At 44.7% G+C, this 19,098-nt stretch overlaps 1 protein-coding gene across 3 annotated transcripts; it reads left to right on the top strand.

Moving 5' to 3' along the window:
* HELT (helt bHLH transcription factor) lies at positions 1 to 18,122 on the top strand. Of its 3 annotated transcripts, none has more exons than XM_083631380.1 (4): positions 1 to 95; positions 14,697 to 14,801; positions 15,109 to 15,205; positions 17,321 to 18,122. In XM_083631380.1, the coding sequence occupies exons 2-4, from the start codon at positions 14,784 to 14,786 to the stop codon at positions 17,809 to 17,811; spliced, it is 606 nt and encodes a 201-aa protein (XP_083487506.1). In that variant the 5' UTR covers positions 1 to 95; positions 14,697 to 14,783; the 3' UTR covers positions 17,812 to 18,122. The 3 variants fall into 3 exon arrangements, with proteins under 3 accessions (XP_083487506.1, XP_083487505.1, XP_083487504.1); XM_083631379.1 differs by lacking the exon at positions 1 to 95 and adding an exon at positions 13,682 to 14,053; XM_083631378.1 differs by lacking the exon at positions 1 to 95 and having other exon boundaries at positions 14,443 to 14,801.
* Positions 18,123 to 19,098: the final 976 nt, after the last annotated feature.

Below are 19,098 nucleotides of genomic sequence, written 5' to 3'. Positions count from 1 at the left end.
ATTGCCTTGCTGGGTGCAATCCATATTCTCTCGGTCATAAAGCCAGCTGCATTCCACTGAAGGCAACTGTTTAAAATGCTATTAATAATAATTAGGTATGTTCTCTCACCACTTGGGGGCAGCAGCCAACACCAAATATAAAGTTTCACCATCAGATATACTTCCTGTAAATTGCCTATGATGCTCAAAACTGTATGTTTCCTTTTTACAAAAAGAAAGGCAAATTAACCTCTCTTTGTATTTGCAGGACTTTTCTTTTTTTGTTATGCATTAAATATCTGTGTTCAACAGGGGAAAGTTTGTTAGACTGCACACATTTCATACAAATAGTTATACTAAATGTGTGTGTGTGCGTGCACACACAGAGGTGAGTGCATAATAGTACTGATATACAGTGGTACCTCAGGTTACATACGCTTCAGGTTACATACGCTTCAGGTTACAGACTCCGCTAACCCAGAGATAGTGCTTCAGGTTAAGAACTTTGCTTCAAGTTGAGAACAGAAATTGTGCTCCGGCGGCACGGCAGCAGCAGGAGGCCCCATTAGCTAAAGTGGTGCTTCAGGTTAAGAACAGTTTCAGGTTAAGAACGGACCTCCAGAACGAATTAAGTACTTAATCTGAGGTACCACTGTACTAAATGTTTGTTGCTTTTTAACCAATTAATTAATCAGCTAAACAATGCTGTATTGGAATGCAGGTTATATTTAATTAAATGCAGGTGGCGCTGTGGTGTAAACCACTGAGCCTCTTGGGCTTCTGATCAGAAGGTTGACAGTTCGAATCCATGCAATGGGATGAGCTCCCATTGCTCTGTCCCAGCTTCTCCCAGCCTAGCAGTTCAAAAGCATACCAGCGTGAGTAGCTAGATAGGTACCACTGTGGCAGGAAGGTAAATGGCGTTTCTGTGCGCTCTGGCACTCATCATGGTGTCCCATTGCGCCAGAAGCGGTTCAGTCATGCTGGCCACATGACCCTGAAATCTGTCTGTGGACAAATGTCAGCTCCCTCAGCCTGAAAAGCGAGATGAGAGCTGTACCCCATAGTCAGCTTTGACTGGACTTAACTGTCCAGGGGGGATTTACCTTTACCTTATATTTAATTATTATGACTGCAATACTGTGCATAATTATAATTTCTCAGTAGTACAATCTTATTTGTGTTTATCCAGAAGTCTTATTGACTTCTGAGCGGGACTTACTCCCAGATAAGAGTGCATTGGATCGCAGCCCTTAACCCCAGTAACTTCAATGGAATTTAAACTGAACTGAATTCAGGGTCGTAACAGCTTCCACTTGATGCAACCATCTGTTATTTAGAGAATCTTCTCACAGGCCAGTCTTATCCTCTGTTGTGGGATATGCAAGTGGGAAAGAATTCTAGCTCATCATTCTTGAGCTGGCTGATACAGCATCACTTTGCATTATTGACAGCTCTGCAGTCCTGATGTGGCATCAGCACAAAGGACCTAAATGATGATCCATCTGCGGCGATGCAGCTGCAAGGATATGATATACGACACATGGTCTTAAGTCAAGGAATGGCAGTTGTGACATTAGTCAGCATCTTATCTGCAAGTGCAAGTTCTGAACATTGCAGCAGTTAAAGGCTGTGGTTAAAAACAACAAAACAAAACCCAACTACCTACATAGGAACACAGGAAACTGCATATTACCAATTCTGACTATCTAGTCCAGGATTCTAGATTCAGGTAGGTAGCCGTGTTGGTCTGACGCAGTCGAAATATATATAAAAATAAAAAATTGTCCAGTAGCACCTTAGAGACCAACTAAGTTTGTTCTTGGTATAAGCCATGGGTAGGCAAATTAAGGCCCGGGGGCCGGATCTGGCCCAATCGCCTTCTCAATCCAGCCTATGGATGGTCCGGGAATCAGGGTGTTTTTACATGAGTAGAATGTGTACTTTTATTTAAAATGCATCTCTGGGTTATTTGTGGGGCATAGGAATTTGTTCATTCCCCCCCAAAAAAATAGTCCAGCCCCCCACAAAGTCTGAGGGACAGTGGACCGGCCTCCTGCTGAAAAAGTTTGCTGACCCCTGGTATAAGCTTTCGTGTGCACGCACAGGTATCTGAAGAAGTGCTTATACCAAGCTTATACCAAGAACAAACTTAGTTGGTCTCTAAGGTGCTACTGGACAATTTATTTATTTATATATATATTTAGCCCAGGATTATTAACACTGATTGGCAGCAGCCCAGGGTTTCAGGATGAAATCCTTCCTAGCCCTACCTGGAAATGCCAGAGATTGAACCTGAGGCCCTTTGCATACAAAGCGTGTGCTCTGGCACTGAGCTACAGCCTGTGCCTAAATGCTTAAAGGAACTGGTGCTGTACTTGTTGTTGTTTAGTCATTTAGTCGTGTCCGACTCTTCGTGACCCCATGGACCAGAGCACGCCAGGCATTCCTGTCTTCCACTGCCTCCCGCAGTTTGGTCAAACTCATGCTGGTATCTTCGAGAACACTGTCCAGCCATCTTGTCCTCTGTCGTCCCCTTCTCCTTGTGCCCTCAATCTTTCCCAACATCAGGGTCTTTTCCAGGGAGTCTTCTCTTCTCATGAGGTGGCCAAAGTATTGGAGTCTCAGCTTCAGGATCTGTCCTTCCAGTGAGCACTCAGGGCTGATTTCTTTCAGAATGGATAGGTTTGATCTTCTTGCAATCTATGGGACTCTCAAGAGTCTCCTCCAGCACCATAATTCAAAAGCATCACTTCTTCGGCGATGAGCCTTCTTTATGGTCCAGCTCTCACTTCCATACATCACTACTGGGAAAACCATAGCTTTAACTACCCGGACCTTTGTTGGCAAGGTGATGTCTCTGCTTTTTAAGATGCTGTCTAGGTTTGTCATTGCTTTTGTACTGTACATCTGTAAATATATAAAATGTCCAGTAGCACCTTAGAGACCAACTAAGTTTGTTCTTGGTATGAGCTTTCGTGTGCATGCACACTGTTTGTATATGTGCTATGAGTAATGCAAAAGAAGAGAAGAGTTTGGATTTGATATCCTGCCTTTCACTCCCTTTAAGGAGTCTCAAAGCGGCTGACATTCTCCTTTCCCTTCCTCCCCCACAACAAACACTCTGTGAGGTGAGTGGGGCTGAGAGACTTCGAAGAAGTGTGGCTGGCCCAAGGTCACCCAGCAGCTGCATGTGGAAGAGCGGAGACGCGAACCCAGTTTACGAGACTACCGCTCTTAACCACTACACCAGGCCAGCCCCACTCATCCACAATCAAAGAATTGATGAGTTCATTCTTATTTTGGACTGATCTAGCATTTTACACCAGAACACCCCTACCAGGGTTACAGATGTTAACCAGCTACCGTCCCTGTTCTTAATCTAGTTAGGCTGTCCCCCTGCAGAATATAACTTGACTCTTCTGTAGAAGATTTCAGTAGAAGGTTTCAAAGTTAGCATTATCGCCTGCTAATGTCTGCAAATTAAGATGCTGTAAAAAGCACAAGAGCATAGGTTAATAATATAATCGGCATTCCTAATGGGGAGTGTGTATACACCCTGCCCCTTGTACTGGACTCTTTTAAAAGTCTGTAAATGCTATTGTTAGAATTTGTGCCTCACCATCAGAGTTCAGGGAGAGTAATTAATATTTTTAAATAGGGTAATTGGTACTGCATATGTTTTCCTTTATCTTTTACAACTACATGAGTGGCAGAAATTCAGAAGGGTGGATTTTTGCCAGTACGGATAGAAAAAGCCGCATTTATCAAATTTCTCCTTGTTTTATTAGTCTTTTTTTGTGGATAGATGTGATTATTAAAAATTAAAAGTCGGGGGGGGGAATTCTGGCAATAAAACAAGATGATACATTTCTGCTTCTCTTAGAGGGTGGTGGAGATGGGTAGAGTTGTCAAGTTATCATTTGCACCTATCGTTTATTGTTTTGCATCAGTAGTGATACAAAAACGAAACCAGAGAAGGCACAGCAAATGAACAACAACACTTGGAAGACAGTTGCGGAAGCACAATATGGATAATAGTGCTCAGACTGCACTTTGTTCGCTGCTTCCCCTTCTATGTTAACCTGACCTCATCACTAGGAAGAGGGAAGGCTGCCTAATGTCTACAACTGTTAATTAGGGTCTAGCATTGTCCACCTGGTGGCAGTATGACCAGAGCATCCCTCTATGCCTGGGTTTGAAGCTAGATTCTTATAGAAACTGGGTATAAATTTACCAAAATTAGATTTAAAAAGGTATTTCTGCCTTGGGTAGTTGGTCAAATCCACAGGAACTATAAGGTCACCAGCTTTTAACTGGGTTCTGCTCTGGTGCCTTTCTGCCATCATTGGCGGAGAATAATGCTTATCTCATTGCCTTGAAAAGTTTCATCTGCTGATTTCTATAGGTCAGCCTTCCCCCAACCTGCTGCCCTCCCCTTATCTCGGACTGCAATTTCTATCTACCGCAGCCTGCATGGTTATTATTATTGTTATTATTTATTACATTTGTATATTGCCCTTCATCTGTAGATTTCAGGGCGGTTTACAGTTGTACTCCAAAGCATTGGCAGCGCACCAAGCCAGGGAAGGCTACTGTAGCTCAAGCTGCTCTTAAACATATAGGAGCCATTCAGGTTCCAGACATGTCTAGTTTATCTGTTGGAATGGCATATGATTTACAGGACAGGGACTGCACATACAGCCATGTTAAATTTTGCATCAGGCAGTTCTAACTAAATGTGAGCCATTCAGGGATCATAAAATATAAAATGCCGGGGATATGGGTTCTGCACTCATCCTTAGCACCTTGACATTGACCTATTGCACATGTATGATTTCTGACTTCCTAACCAAGGACGTGGGTGGCGCTGTGAGTTAAACCACAGAGCCTGGGATTTGCTGATCAGAAGGTCGGCGGTTCAAATCCCCGTGACAGGGTGAGCTCCTGTTGCTCGGTCCCTGCTCCTGCCAACCTAGCAGTTTGAAAGCACATCAAAGTGCAAGTAGATAAATAGGTACCGCTCCAGCGGGAAGGTAAACAGCATTTCCATGCACTGCTCTGGTTCGCTAGAAGCGGCTTAGTCATGCTGGCCACATGACCCAGAAGCTGTACGACGACTCCCTTGGCCAAAAAAGCGAGATGAACACCACAACCCGAGAGTCGGCCATGACTGGACCTAATGGTCAGGGGTCCCTTTATCTTTACCTTTAACCAGGGTTAAGAGAGCAAGAAAACCTGTGTGCTTCACCTCTCCCTCCTTCTCCTCTGCTATGCAAACTCCCTTCCTTTCTCTTTTCAGAGGTAATCATGCTGCTCAGCTCCATTTCTGCCAATATTAATGCTAACCATGGCTAGTTTTCAGGCAGAGGCTTGAACCAGGGTTAAGAGAAGGATTGGCAACACTAGCTGAGTTTGCATGTGAGAGGACGATGAAGAAGAAATGTACAAGCCTGTGGAGTCTTGTTGGATTTCCTAAACACAGCTAGGAGAACAAGAACACCCTGTCTACCCCAGGCCCCTAATACTGGTTTGCTCTGGTTGAGTTGCCAAGCTGTTTTTCTGGCAGAGCTCCTCTTCTCTAATAGCTGCATGATAGGAACAAATTCAGATCAGCTTTTTTAGACAGGACAGGACTGTGGCTGCCCCACCCTCTTGCCCACAGGACACACATGTGCAGGTCATCCAAGGAGGGAGATTATTGCGGAGGAGACAAGGAGCGAGATTATTGGGGCTTGTAGCCATCTCTTGGCACATTTTAAAAAACTGGCCCTAGGAGAAAATAATTGCAGGTGGCCTGGCATATAGAAAGAGCCTTCAGCAGGTTCATGATGAAAGCTTTATTGCCAAGCACATTACCAGGGTCGTGCCTCTAGTTGTGTAGAAAGGATGTTCCTTTAGAACAGCCTCCTTCTGGACCTCCACCAAAATCTGAGCTTGAACATTTTTTGAAGCCAATGGAAGGTACTTTTCTTCAGGCAGGCATTGGAAACTGACTACAGCAACAAATTACTATGAAAGGGTTTGTTTACTAGCACCATAACTGCAATTATTATTAAATTTCTTTTTTTGTTATATATGCTACATATCACCTCTTTGATAGATGAGCAGTCATTAGACAACAATAACTACATACCACTGTAAGCAAGCATATATATTATATTACATTGGGCAGTTTTTCCTGGTGTTCATTCAGACATGGATTTGTATTTTTTAAAGCTCAGAGACAGTTTGGGAAGATAGAGATGTGGAGTTTTCTGCTCAACGGCACCATCTGCTTCTCCTCTCCCATCTTGACAATCTGCTCTGCTGTTTTTCTTTTGCATGGGTGTTCTTTGTTTTTTAATGTTTGGATTGCTAGCTGCTTTGATTTTTGTGTGTGTGAGAAAATCGAGGAAATAAATTTTTTAAAGCCCATTAAAATTGACCTCTGTAATTCACTGTAGGTGGTGCTGCCCTTGAAGATGACTCAGAAGTTTCAGTGGGTGGGAAACGCTATAGGTGCCGAGGATATGGAGTGGCCTGTGCATATCTGACCACTGTTCGGCAAATAGCATTGCTTATCTGTTTCCTTCTGAGCCCAACTCCAGGTGCTGGTTTAACCATTAAGCCACTTCATCACCTAGATGATATTCTTGTCAAAGTTAACATATGTTCCCCTTCTTCCCATATTCCCAAAAAAGTTTGTTAAGACCTTTTTATTCTTGCTAGAATCCAGTGACTCTAACAGATCTGCTTTTAAGTCTAGCTGGTGGGTTTTCCCCCAATCAATTTGATTGTTTGTAGCCAATGGCCATTACAATACAGTGGTACCTTGGGTTAAGTACTTAATTTGTTCCGGAGGTCCGTTCTTAACCTGAAACTGTTCTTAACCTAAAGCACCACTTTAGCTAATGGGGCCTCCTGCTGCCGCCTCGCCGCTGAAGCATGATTTCTGTTCTCATTCTGAAGCAAAGTTCTTAACCCAAGGTACTATTTCTGGGTTAGTGGAGTCTGTAACCTGAAGAGTATGTAACCTGGAGCGTATGTAACCCGAGGTACCACAAATCGCACAGCTGCAAAACAGAACAAAAAGCATTGCGTACACCAGAACAAGCCAAATCTACAATGTCAACATCCCTAGGATTTAGCACTGGTGGTTGTATTTAGCTTCAGCTCCCATAAACAACTTCATACTGAATTTGCAGTTATTAATAATTTCCTTAGATGGTTAGTGCTATAATTAAAGTTTATTTCTATGCTGCCTTTCAACACCCCCCCCAAAAAAACCCCCAAGGCGGTTCACACACGATAATTCCCAGATACAAAACTCAACCAAAAAATAAATTTAAAAAGTACAACTTAAACACAAAAAATTAGACAGCAATATCTTAATATTTCAGAAAAGACCAATTGCAAAATATATGCATGTTCCTTTGCCCAAATGGGAAATAGCAGCCCCTAGAAAGTCACCAGGGAGAGCAGGAGTAAATCCTTAAGGGGTATCTCATCCTTACAAAGGTCCCAAGCAGAGGTGTGGGAGGTGGGAAGACTGCAGCAGATTCTGGAGTGAGATTGCAGAATTCTCCAGAAATAAAACATCCACTTACTGGAGAGTAAAGGTAAAGGTAAAGGACCCCTGGATGCTCCAGTCAAAGGGGTTGCAGCGCTGTGGTCTAAACCACTGAGCCTCTTGGGCTTACAGATCAGAAGGTTGGCAGTTCGAATCCCCGCAACAGGGTGAGCTCCCGTTGCTCTGTCCCAGCTCCTGCCAACTGGAGAGTGCATCTCATTGGCACTCAATGGGCCCTGTGTCTGAGCAAGCATGTATAGGATCCCAAAGTTAGTCTTGGCTTCTCTGATTCAAGAACTAAATGAGCATGCACAACAAGTGAAGTTCTGACCCACCGTCTGCTACTGCCAATGATATAAAAGGATCTGTGAAAAGCAAAGAGCCCTCATTGCCAGTATCATTGCATAGCTTAGGAACTGCATGTTACAAAGACCTTCACCAGCCTGGATAGCTCAGCTGGATAGTGCATGGTGCTGATAACACCAAGGTTGCAGGTTCAGTCCTTGAATGGGACAGCTGCCTATCCCTGCATTGCAGGGGGTTGGACTAGATGATCCTCAGGATCCCTTCCAACTCTATGATTCTATGAATACTGATAATCTTATTAATACAGCTTTTGATAATACCTCTATGTGCAAAATACAGTGATCAAGAGCAGAAGGAAAGGCATTCTTGAGATTGAACTCTACCTTTGGAACAGCCTTCCTCCAGAGGTCCACCCAACTCTGAGCTTGAGCATTTTCTGAAGCCAGTGGGAGGTTTTATTTTTCAGGTGGGCTTTGGAAACTTCTCACGCAGCCATAGATTGCTTTAATGGGGTTTGTTTAACAGCAACATGCTTTATCTGTTTTATATATATATATATAATTGTGCATGTTATATAAGTCATACGTCATCTGTTAGATTGACAGTAAATAGATGATAATAAATACATACCAGTGTTAGCCAGCAAACAGTTTACATTTCATCTGCCATCAAACATTTTACATTTCATCTGTCATGGATGCTTTAGCTGAGATTCCTGCATTGCAAGGGGTTGGGCCAGATGATCTTTGGGGTCCCTGCCAACTCCACAATACTATGATTCTACAATGGGCTTCATTTCAAATTCCATCATCTACCTGTGTTGGAATAAGGTAATAAAATAGCTCCCAAGACCTTGAGTTCCTCAGTGGAGTGTATTTTTATATTTAAAAGAAAATGAGAAAAACCTCTCATCTGTCAATTAGGTAGCCAGAATTAAAAACCCAGAATGTAGGCTAGCTTTTGCCAACCTCTAGATGTTACAGATTACAGTTCCCATCATGCTGGTTGGAGCTGATGGGAGTTGTAGTCCAAAGCATCTGGAGGGAACCAGGCTGTCTTAAGGCAGGTGTAGACTATGTAGAGAAAGCAGCAGTGGCTCAGAGCTGGATAAGTGTGCTGTGCACAACTAATGGCAGGTCACAATGAAGAGAATGTACATCACCTTATAAGTCAGGAATGAGGATCCTGTGGCCCTGCAGATGTCCATTGGCAATGCTGACTGGGGCTGATGTAGTCCCAAACATCTGGAAGGCCATTCCCTATTCTGAAAGGGGCACTGCAACTGGGGGTTAGATAGGTTGCACCCCAGGATGTGCATTGCATAATGTAAGGAGCAGTGCCAAATTTATGTATAGGCTAAGTAGGCTGAAGCCTAGGGCCTCTAAATCTAGGGGGCCTTGCCAGCCCGCCCGCTCCCCAGCAGGCAGTCTCCCCTCTCCCAAAATTGCTAACCCAAAACTTCATGTGAGGGCAGGGCACCACCAGTGAAAAGGCCCTGCTCTGTGTAGTTCCTGCCCTGTCGTTTTGTTTTTGTACAATCTTGTTTGTCCTCAGTAACCAAAATTATATTATCAATATATACAAGCAGAAAGGTTCTTTTCCTTCATCTACAAGAAATCATACAAAACAAAGTGGCACTAATAAAGAAAAGTTCCAGGGTGGCAACAGAAAGCAAACTAAAAATGCTTTTGCAGTTCATCAAAACTATCTAGCAATATCAAGTTATAGGAAAACTGGTGCTGTTAACAGTAATCCTTCTAGTTGGTTAATTGGCTTGGCAACTTCCATGCACATGACGTGTGAAGCTAACTATTTCCCCCAAGAGTTAAATGATAACTAATCAGAGGCAGCTCGTCAGGAGAGCTCTGAGATTCAGGTGAGGGTCAGATGCCTTGTCAATCCCAGCAGGTATATAAGAGGATGACCCGGCCTGCCCAGGCCTGTGGCCTGCCCATCCTTTACACATTTATGTGGGAATAAGTTCCTTTGGGGGGGGGCATGATTACAATTATTTTTCCATGCAACCGTTCCGCCAAGGAGTTCAGGGTGACATACACAATCCCCTCCCCCATTTTCCCTCACAACAACCTTGTGGAGTAGGCTAGGCTGAGAGAAAGTTACTCACCCAAGGTCACCCTAGTGAGCATCATGGCCAAGTAGGGATTTGAACTCTGCTCTCCCAGATTCCTAGCTCAGCACTCTAACCACTGCACAGCACTGCCTTTACATTAGCTACATATTGATTACAGTGGGACTTACTTCCTGGTAAAAATTTATAGGATTGGGGTGTTAGAACCTCAATTCAATTTCTTTCCATAACAACACAAAACAAAAACAGATGGATTGGATCTGAAATAAGGGTGTGCGAAGCTCAACAAAGATCCAAAACCATTTGAAATTATTGTTTCACTGCCAGCCCCAACTTGCATTTATGCCTATGGATGACTCTCTATAACTTTATCCCCGTCATCAAAGATCCTTCTTTAAATGAAGCAAATGGCTACTATGGAATAAGGATTGAGTAAAGAAGCAATGCTGAAGTAAAAACAAGAAGCTCTTTTTGCTTTTGTGTGGTATGTCTCTTGCCAGATATTAGCCTATTAAAACAAGTGCAAGTTACAGCATAATTTCCCAATAAGGTTTTGAATGGGGGGAGGTGTCTTTCAAGTATGCCAACTGTGCTCAAATGCTGGTGTCAGTGCTTTTATGTGTTTATGTCATGTTTCTATATCATTTACATTCTTAACATTAATGTATGCAATTTCCGCATAATTAAGAAATAATTAATATTATATATTAATAGCTGTATGGTATTCGGTGTCAGTTTGCAGCAGCGCTTTAACAGGTGTATGCTAGCGTGAGGCATTAAGTCCAATCCTTTGCGTGTTTACACAGTAAGTCCCATTCTATTCACTGGAGATTGCTCCCAAGTAAAATACACAGAGGATTGGAACCTTTAAATAAATGGATGGAAAGAACTGCTTTGCATTCAAACTGCCTTGTTTCTTGTGTGTAAAGAAAAACAAGAGCATTTTCCAGATTTATGTCTGTGTTGAATCCTCATTGCTAAAGTGCTTAAAAATAAATCACAAACCAAGGGAGCTTTTTCTATGTATATACATGAAATCATGGCCATAGGGAGTACCCATTTCTAAATGTATGAAACATGTGCACTCTACTGTTTATGATGAATAAAAGAGTGGTGTGGGTTTTGTGTATTTCTGGAGAGTTAAACGATAAATGCTCTTATACTTCTGGAAGTCTCCAACTGGAAATGTGTCAAGAGCTTTCCAAAGCAGCTCATAATGTCTGTCTGGGGCCCTCATTGTTAGTCTGAGCAGAGATGTAACGTTAGAAATCAGAAGTAAAAGCAAACATCTCCCCTTAATATGCCATAACGTTTCCAGCACTCCAGCTCCATCACCCCTGTCATATCCACTTTGCATGTGTCCTTTCTAGCTTCCATTGTCAGCCTGAACCTGCACCTCATCCAAGCCTGTCCTGACCGAGACACAATTCTCCGGCAGGGAAAAAGAAGCAAATAAACAAGTTGAGTGGTGTAAAAAAAAGGGGGTTGCCTTGCAGGTGCCTGCAGCTGGCGGTTAACACAGACAGTAAGAGGATCAACTCCATCTCCACTGGCTGGAAAGAGAGGGAGAGAAATAAAGCTCCCACATTTACTATTCACAGTTTAGTTAATTTGGATGATAACGGTTAGTTTCTAATCCCATTGTGCAGAATTGAATATACTGAAACCTACAAGCCTTCTGAAACAGTGTATCTTGAAAACTGGACAACAATCAGGAGCGTCTCCCCCCCAGACTGAACCGTGCAAGACACGCACAGTTTTGGATAACATTTTGTAGGGGTTTGTTTAGTCACCCATCAGGTTGCAGACAAAACAGGTTACAGACAAAGCATCAAGAAGCGAGAGCTCTTTAAACAGACAAGAATCTGAATTTGCATTTTGCAGCAATCAAAAAAAGAAATACAAAATAACCAAAAGCAAACCAAAACTACAGTTCTAGGAGATATTAAATGGCACAGTTTCCTTCATCTAAACATAAAATTATAAAAATCAGGGAGGAGAACAGTAACCTATTTCTTAAAACAGTTTGCAGAACGTCTCTCTGAAACTATATTTCTGACTCTTTTTTAAAAAACACGTTCATAATATTGCTTTGGAGAATACACCGTTTCCACGATGGAACGGACTAAAGTTTGGATACACTGGCACACATCTCCAAAGTCTAGGTGATGTTTTTATTTGGACGTGCAAACTATAGTCACATTCTGAGTTGAATTTGTTATTCATTTAGTCGATGTGTAAATTGGGCTTGTTTGAGGGGCGGGGGTGTCCCTATACAACTAAATAAGAAGGTGCCAATGAAAGTTGAAAGAGGCACGAAAATGCGCTCCGAAGCTTTGGAGAGGAAAAGGATACACCCTCTTTTTTAGCTAATTTCCTCAAGTTCCTGTTTGTGTGTTTTCGATATTTTCCTCTTCAAGCCTTTCAAAAGAAAGCAAGCAACTTCCCCAAGCTCCATTATTCCCTCTCCGGCCCCCCCTCGGACAAACTTGTTGCCCCCCAAAAAGACAGCCCTTTGCGCTCTCAAGGCGAGAAGCGCGGCTGCCAGAACAGAGGCCCTAGGAAAAAAGTTAACAATGCTGTGAAAATATGTTTGCAGAAAATAGACAATTGTTGGATTAGACGTATTCAAGTATGAAATAATGCCTTTTTGTGTAAAAACTTCAGCAATGTGCGTGTACAAAAGTTCCCTGTGGCAGTTACTTGCTCCCTTTGTGAGCGTTGCGCTTTGGCGTCTCCACTTGGCGCATTTCACTCCCAGCCCCTTTAAACGCGATTGTTTCTTTCTTTCTAATGACATTTACCGGATCAAAACATGCTGTTAATTCGATCAGAAAGCTTTACCCTCCCTAACAATGCCACAATAATTTCTCCTGAAGTTTGTTAAATTGACCAAAATTAGGCAAATGAATAGGGGGTCTGTAGGCGACCCTTCTCGCAGGTGACACCACATAATGCACTCTCAGACCAGCTGCGATCCCCTCTTTATTTTGCCCCTCTTTTCTTTGACCCGCATTATTAAGATTTAGGCCCAATGAAACCATTCACACTTTTCAATGGGATATTTTCCTATAGGATAATAGGCTACAAATTGAGCCTCTCCAAAGCGGCGAGGAGGAGGGGGAAAATAACAACCTCGAGAGACACACACACACTACAGAAACGACCGTCGTGTGCCAAAGGTTTGAGGGAGGCTCCTAAGGTCTGCAGAGGGGAGGAGAGAAAAATTTAAAGGGTGGGGTGGGGGGAGAGAGAGAATCTCGTGCCAGCCTCCAGTCCCCACACCTGCCGGGGTGTCCCCGCCACATAAAGCGGGAGAAACAAAAAGGCCTGGCTGCCATCTCTCATAAAGATGGACGTGTCACCAAGTCGTGTGAGAAAAGCCTGAGAACAAACGGGCCCACTCCGTCTCCAAGGGCTCTTCCTTGAACTGGGCGGAACAGCCTATTAAGGGCTTACTTAATTACTTTAATGACTCTGGACAGGCTTTAAAATGCAGTCAGCGCTTGGACAGGGAAGGGGGGCGGCGGCAGGGTGCGTGCATGTGTGTGTTGGGCTGGGGGGGAGAGTGTGGGGTGCCTGGGATTTGTAAACAGGCGGCCGTCGTGTGAGAGACCGACCAGGCGCTTGGCGGCCCAGTGAAAGAAGACGGCCAGTGTTTCGCAGCCTGCAGGCGCGCCACTGCGCTCAGCTCCCTGCTCCTCAGCCCTGCGCGGGTCGTTGCCATGCAAATGCCCTTCGGGGGCCGATCACGTGTCCTTTGAAGGGCCACGTGGAGTGACAAAGCTGATCTGACGTCCCCCCACCCTTACACGCCCCTTAGGCTGGGGGTGTGGGGTGGGTGGGGGAAGACCCGAACATACACACATTTTAAAAAACTGATCTTTAATGCATGCCTCCTCCTCCTCCTAACGCTGCTGCTTTCCCTAATCCTGGGGAATCAGGCAGGCCATGAATATATCCCCCCACCCTCCTTCAGAAATGATCGCTTTATAAACCGCCCCTTGGAAGTTAGGGCTCTGCAATCCACCTGGGCCACTTGAAGGAGGACATCGGGTGCCTTCTGCGAGCTTCTCCCCCAGCAGCGGCTTCTTGTCACGATGGCCTCCAAATTGAAGGAACGGAAAGTGAGTTGGAGAAGGGAAGGTGCCCTGCGCGCTGCCACTGGGCTCGACCTTTCCTCAAGGAACTGGTGGCCCTTAGCTGCACAGGCTTAGACATCGGTTTTGAGGCTTGTGATTATGTGTGGGATGGGGGGGGGCAGTACCAGAACTCAGGAAATAGAAAGAAAGAGGCGAAGTCTCGAAACTCCTGAGATATAGGAACCTTGCAGTATTTGGCGCTTCATATATCTGGACGTTTCAAATCTCGTATGAAAGTTTCCAATATCTCAGTTTTGAGGCTTTGCCGTCCCCCACCCCAGTTTGCCTTCTTAGGATGATGGTACCATCAGCAGATGATGGGCCCATCATCGTCTCCAGCAGTAAGGTTGCTGCATTGCTAAGTTTTGGGGAGGTTTTTGTTTCTTTTTTGTCTCCAGTATGTCAAAAGCTTGGAGAGTTGGATAGGAGGAGCTCACAAGTGCCTGGCTCTTAAAGAGTTGTTCCAAGCTGTACAGAAGTAGGTGTTGAAGGGCAGAGAAGTGTCTGGAGACGTCAAGAAAAATTAAAGGTGATGGAGCGACTTCGCGTTCTGATGCGATGCTCCCTTCCATCTTGCCATACCACACGTGTGTCTAGCCTAAGCCTGTCGTTCTCATGCATTTTCCAGAGGATCCCGGTCTCCCATAAAGTGATCGAGAAAAGGAGAAGGGACCGGATCAACCGCTGTCTGAACGAACTCGGAAAGACGGTGCCAATGGCTTTGGCAAAACAGGTGCGCATCCCAAAGTTGCGTTTTGCGTCTTTCCGGCCGAGAGGGGAAGCAATTTGCGTACGTGGGGTTTCTTAGGAGTGGCTGCTGCTGCTGTTGTTCTTTTTGCATGGAAAGGAGTGTATGTGGCATTTTGCAAAATAAGGGGATCGTGATCATAGCTTTGTGAATGAAACAAGTGTGGCTTACTCCTGCTCATTTGCAAGCCTTTTTGTCGTTAGGTTAACTCCACTCTGCTGGATTCAAAGCTCCGGGTGCACGGGGTTGGAAAACAACTCCCTGAAGTCCTGTCTGCCTTTGTGCATTTCAGAGTTCCGGCAAGCTGGAGAAAGCGGAGATCCTGGAGATGACCGTCCAGTACCTGCGGGCCCTTCACTCTGCAGATTTCCCTCGGGGGAGAGAAAAGGGTAGGCGCGCTCTTCTTCCGCGGCTGTGCGTTTCTGGCCACGCAGGCGCGCAGGGAGAAGACCCTTGGCCGGGAACTGCTGGCTGAGCTCTGAGAAGCCTTGGGAATGGATCACACTTTGCTGTGGGAAATCCCATTAGTGAAACTGGGGGATCCCGGCGACACGGGTGGAGAGGAAAAGAAATCTCAGCTCGCGACACTGGGAGGGATTTTGGACACAAACGTTTTCACGACCAGATTAGTGGTCCAGGAGTTAAATCGCCAAGGGCAACCCACTAGCTCTTAGACTCAGATCCCCAGTGCAATCCCCTATAAATCTTCTCAGAAGTAAGTCCCATTGATTACAATGGGGCCAGCTCCCAGATAAATGGGTGTGGGGTGGTGGCCTCAGTTTTCAGTATGTAATTTGGGAATCAGTGATTCTACCTCACAGTGAATGGATTGCATGGAACATAAATAAACAATCCTTTACATTAATTAAACTCCCCCCCCCCAAAAAAGTAAGCAAATTAATGGAAGGTGGAGCTCTCCATGATTAGAGACAGTGCATTACAGTAGCTTAGGCGTTGCTTTGAGCTTTCCAAGCCTGGGTGGTTTTGGAGACAAGAGTGCAGGACTCAAACAACATTTCGTTTGATCCAGCAAGATAACTTCTTTCCCTGATAAGGAAGGATTTTACAGACTTGTGAGATGTAGAATAATGAAGAAATAATGCATTTATTATGGCACAATCTTCTGTGACCAACAGCCCACTTCATCAGCTAGATGAATCATTAAAACTCAGCAGATGTATATGATGTGAACATATACTCAAATAGGTGTATATTGTTTGTATATACCTGGCTACATAGGGGGGAAGTCCAGTGCAAAATTGTTGGCTGAGAATTTATCAGTACACTCTGAGGCTGTGTACGCACCATAACTTTAAAGCACATTATTTCCATCAAATATCTCTGGGCACTGTAGTTTACTCATCACAGAGTTGCAATTCCCAGCAACCCTTAAGAAACAAAAGTGCTCAGAATTCTTTGAGTGGGAACCTGTGCTTCAAATGTGCTTTAAACATAGCTGCTTTTTCTACCTTAACTAGGAAGACTGCAGAACATGGGTTGCTCTGTTCTTATGCTGTATTTGCTGATCTACCCCTGATTTGTTAGGCTTCATGGGATGTGTATTGAGCATTCATTTTCAGTTATTGTGGGGAGGTTATGTGATGCCACATCAAGCGATTGTTATCTCACACGTTCCAGTGTGTTTTCCCATCACTGGGGTAGGGAGTGAGCTCATCCACACCCCCTTTTGTCCTGCAATTTATTCCATTTGCCCCATGATTTCTAGGCATGGGTCTGAGAGGTTTTTCTTCCGTCCCTTTGCCTTCCCCTGGAAAACCCACAGTTTACTGCTGAATCAGTACATACATAAATCTGGAGAAAACCCATTTGACGTTTGTTCTGATGCAGTAGTAAACCACTGGTTTTCCCAGGGGAAGTGGCAGGACAAAAGGAATACCTCTTGGCCCCCTGCCTAGAAATCATGATACAAATGTAAGTGTGGATGAGCCCTTTGTCACACAAGAGCACCAAACCAACTCTAATTGTGCAACTTTAATTTGCCAGTATATGGCTGAATCCTATCCAAAAACAGCAACATTCTTGAAGCCTCCTTTGTCCTGTTGCATTGCCTTCCATGGGATGCCCACGTTAACCAATGCACCTTTTCCCATGTGTAAAATGGTCAGGTGAAGAAGATACAGGTGAATACCTGCAAAGGTGCAGGAGCCTTGTCCTACTTTTTTACTTCGCCACTCCACTGAGACCCCCCCACTTGGGAAGCACTAGTTGCCAAACTCTACTTACTAAATTAGGCAAAACAGGTTCCCATTAATTTGCTGCAAGAGGCAGGAAAAACAGGGTGTCCATTGTAGGGTGGGGTGTTTGAGTTTCTTCCTGCCCCATGTAGGCAAGCCATGGTTCCAAACCACACACCCCACAGGGGGCAATTTGATTTTGAAGAGGGGCAGTTCAAGAATGAGTTATTAACAGTTAATGGCTTTTTAGGCTTCCTCTGTGTGAATAGGAACCACTGCTCTAACCCAATTTTTCTTTCTTTCCAACAGAGCTTCTAGCTGAATTTGCCAACTACTTTCACTATGGCTACCATGAGTGCATGAAGAACCTAGTTCACTACCTGACCACCGTGGAGAGAATGGAGACCAAGGACACCAAGTACGCCCGGATCCTGGCTTTCCTGCAGTCCAAAGCTCGCTTTGTCACCGAACCCATCTTTTCCTCACTGGGATCTCTCCCAGAGCCAGACTTCTCCTATCAGCTCCCACCAGCTCCAGACTGCTTGGGCCACAGCCCCAATGACCCTGTGTTCCAACAGGGATCTGGACACGGCCCCTTTTCCTGGCACAGCTCCGCTAGGAGCCCCACTCTCCCTTACCTCCCCAACGCTCCTGTGCCCCTCACTGGCCACGGGCAGCAGCAGCGCAGCACCTTCTTGTCATCCGTGCAAAGTCTGGACCGCCACTACCTCAACCTAATTGGCCATTCCCACCCCAACACATTCAGCCTGCCTTCTGCCCAGCATCCATCAGTGCTATAGCCTACGTCTGGCGTTGCCAGCTGGTGGTCCAAAAAGGGTCCCCGTGTCTTAAAGAGCTGCCAGAGAGAGAGAAGTGTATGGCTTTTGCCTTCCCAGTGTTGCCATGCCATCGACCTTCTCCAAGTCTTGCAGTTCCTAAAGGCCCCAAATGCCTTCCAAGGCCAGGCAGTGCTGAGCTCACCTGCGCATATTACCTATTTATATTATTTCAAGAGAATAAATTATCTGGCCTCCTTCCACAACTGTAAATAGATATGAAATTAATGGTGGAGTGAAATAAAGATATACTTCTGGAAAAAGGTTCAGCCTGAGATATGTTTGCTGTGTTTATTTATTCATCTTTCTGCCAGCCAGTTCTTCTAAATGTTTGCTCTGATTTTGGCACAAATGGAGTAAGGTTAGGTGCACATTAGCTTTGTTTCGTTTTACCTTTTTAAAGAAAGCATTTTAAGAAGAAAGAAACACAGCTAAGGGGAATGGAAACTTTATTTAAGCGATGGGGGAGATGCCTGTGTCAAATGGCTAAGGTACACCAAGAAAATCAGTAGGTTATTTTGCTATTGGTTTGATAGGAGCCAGGTTGCACCACAAGACTTTAACTTAAGCAGATGTGTCCTTTGATGCGGATGGGAATACCCTGGCGTATATATGGTGTTGTTTGTTGTTGCAACCTGGCCTTGAGATCTCCATGCTTCCTTGAAAGCAAACCTTATAGGATTTAATCTCAAGGGCTCTGGAGCCAATTCACACAATGATATTAGCATGTCATGGAATCATAGAACCACAGAATTGTAGAGTTGGAAGGGACCCCAAGTTATGCAGGAATCTCAGCCAAAGCGTCCATGACAGAGAAAGGGGGCTATTGAATGGATCATTGCAGATCTCACCATGGAGCTGTTTTACTACTGCCCCATTAAGGCACCCATGGAGTTCTCACACCATTGCACATGGGAATGCACTAGGTACCAGCTGGACTCCAGGTCCACTTGAGGCCCAGAGCTGGAACATTTCTTCAAGCTGCCTTATACTGAATCAGACCATTGGTCCATCCAGCAGCCCTTGGACCTTCTACCTGCAAAACATATATAAAGGTAAAGGGACCCCTGACCATTAGGTCCAGTCATGACTGACTCTGGGGTTGCAGCGCTCATCTCGCTTTATTGGCCGAGGGAGCCGGCGTACAGCTTCCGGGTCATGTGACCAGCATGACTAAGCCGCTTCTGGTGAAACCAGAGCAGTGCACGGAAACGACGTTTACCTTCCCGCTGGAGCGGTACCTATTTATCT

This window comes from Podarcis filfolensis (assembly GCF_964270895.1).
Source record: "Podarcis filfolensis genome assembly, chromosome: 9".
Taxonomy (NCBI): domain Eukaryota; kingdom Metazoa; phylum Chordata; class Lepidosauria; order Squamata; family Lacertidae; genus Podarcis; species Podarcis filfolensis.
Note: the sequence above shows the minus strand (reverse complement) of the source record. Positions and strands in the feature narration are given on the sequence as shown.

Bases quoted from the DNA above. Each gene is read 5' to 3' on its own strand.
- HELT (XM_083631378.1), top strand. From the start codon at position 14,601: ATGGAGCGACTTCGCGTTCTGATGCGATGCTCCCTTCCATCTTGCCAT. The intron at 14,802-15,108 runs GTGCGCATCCCA...TGTGCATTTCAG, and splicing joins CAATGGCTTTGGCAAAACAG to AGTTCCGGCAAGCTGGAGAA. The intron at 15,206-17,320 runs GTAGGCGCGCTC...TCTTTCCAACAG, and splicing joins CCCTCGGGGGAGAGAAAAGG to AGCTTCTAGCTGAATTTGCC.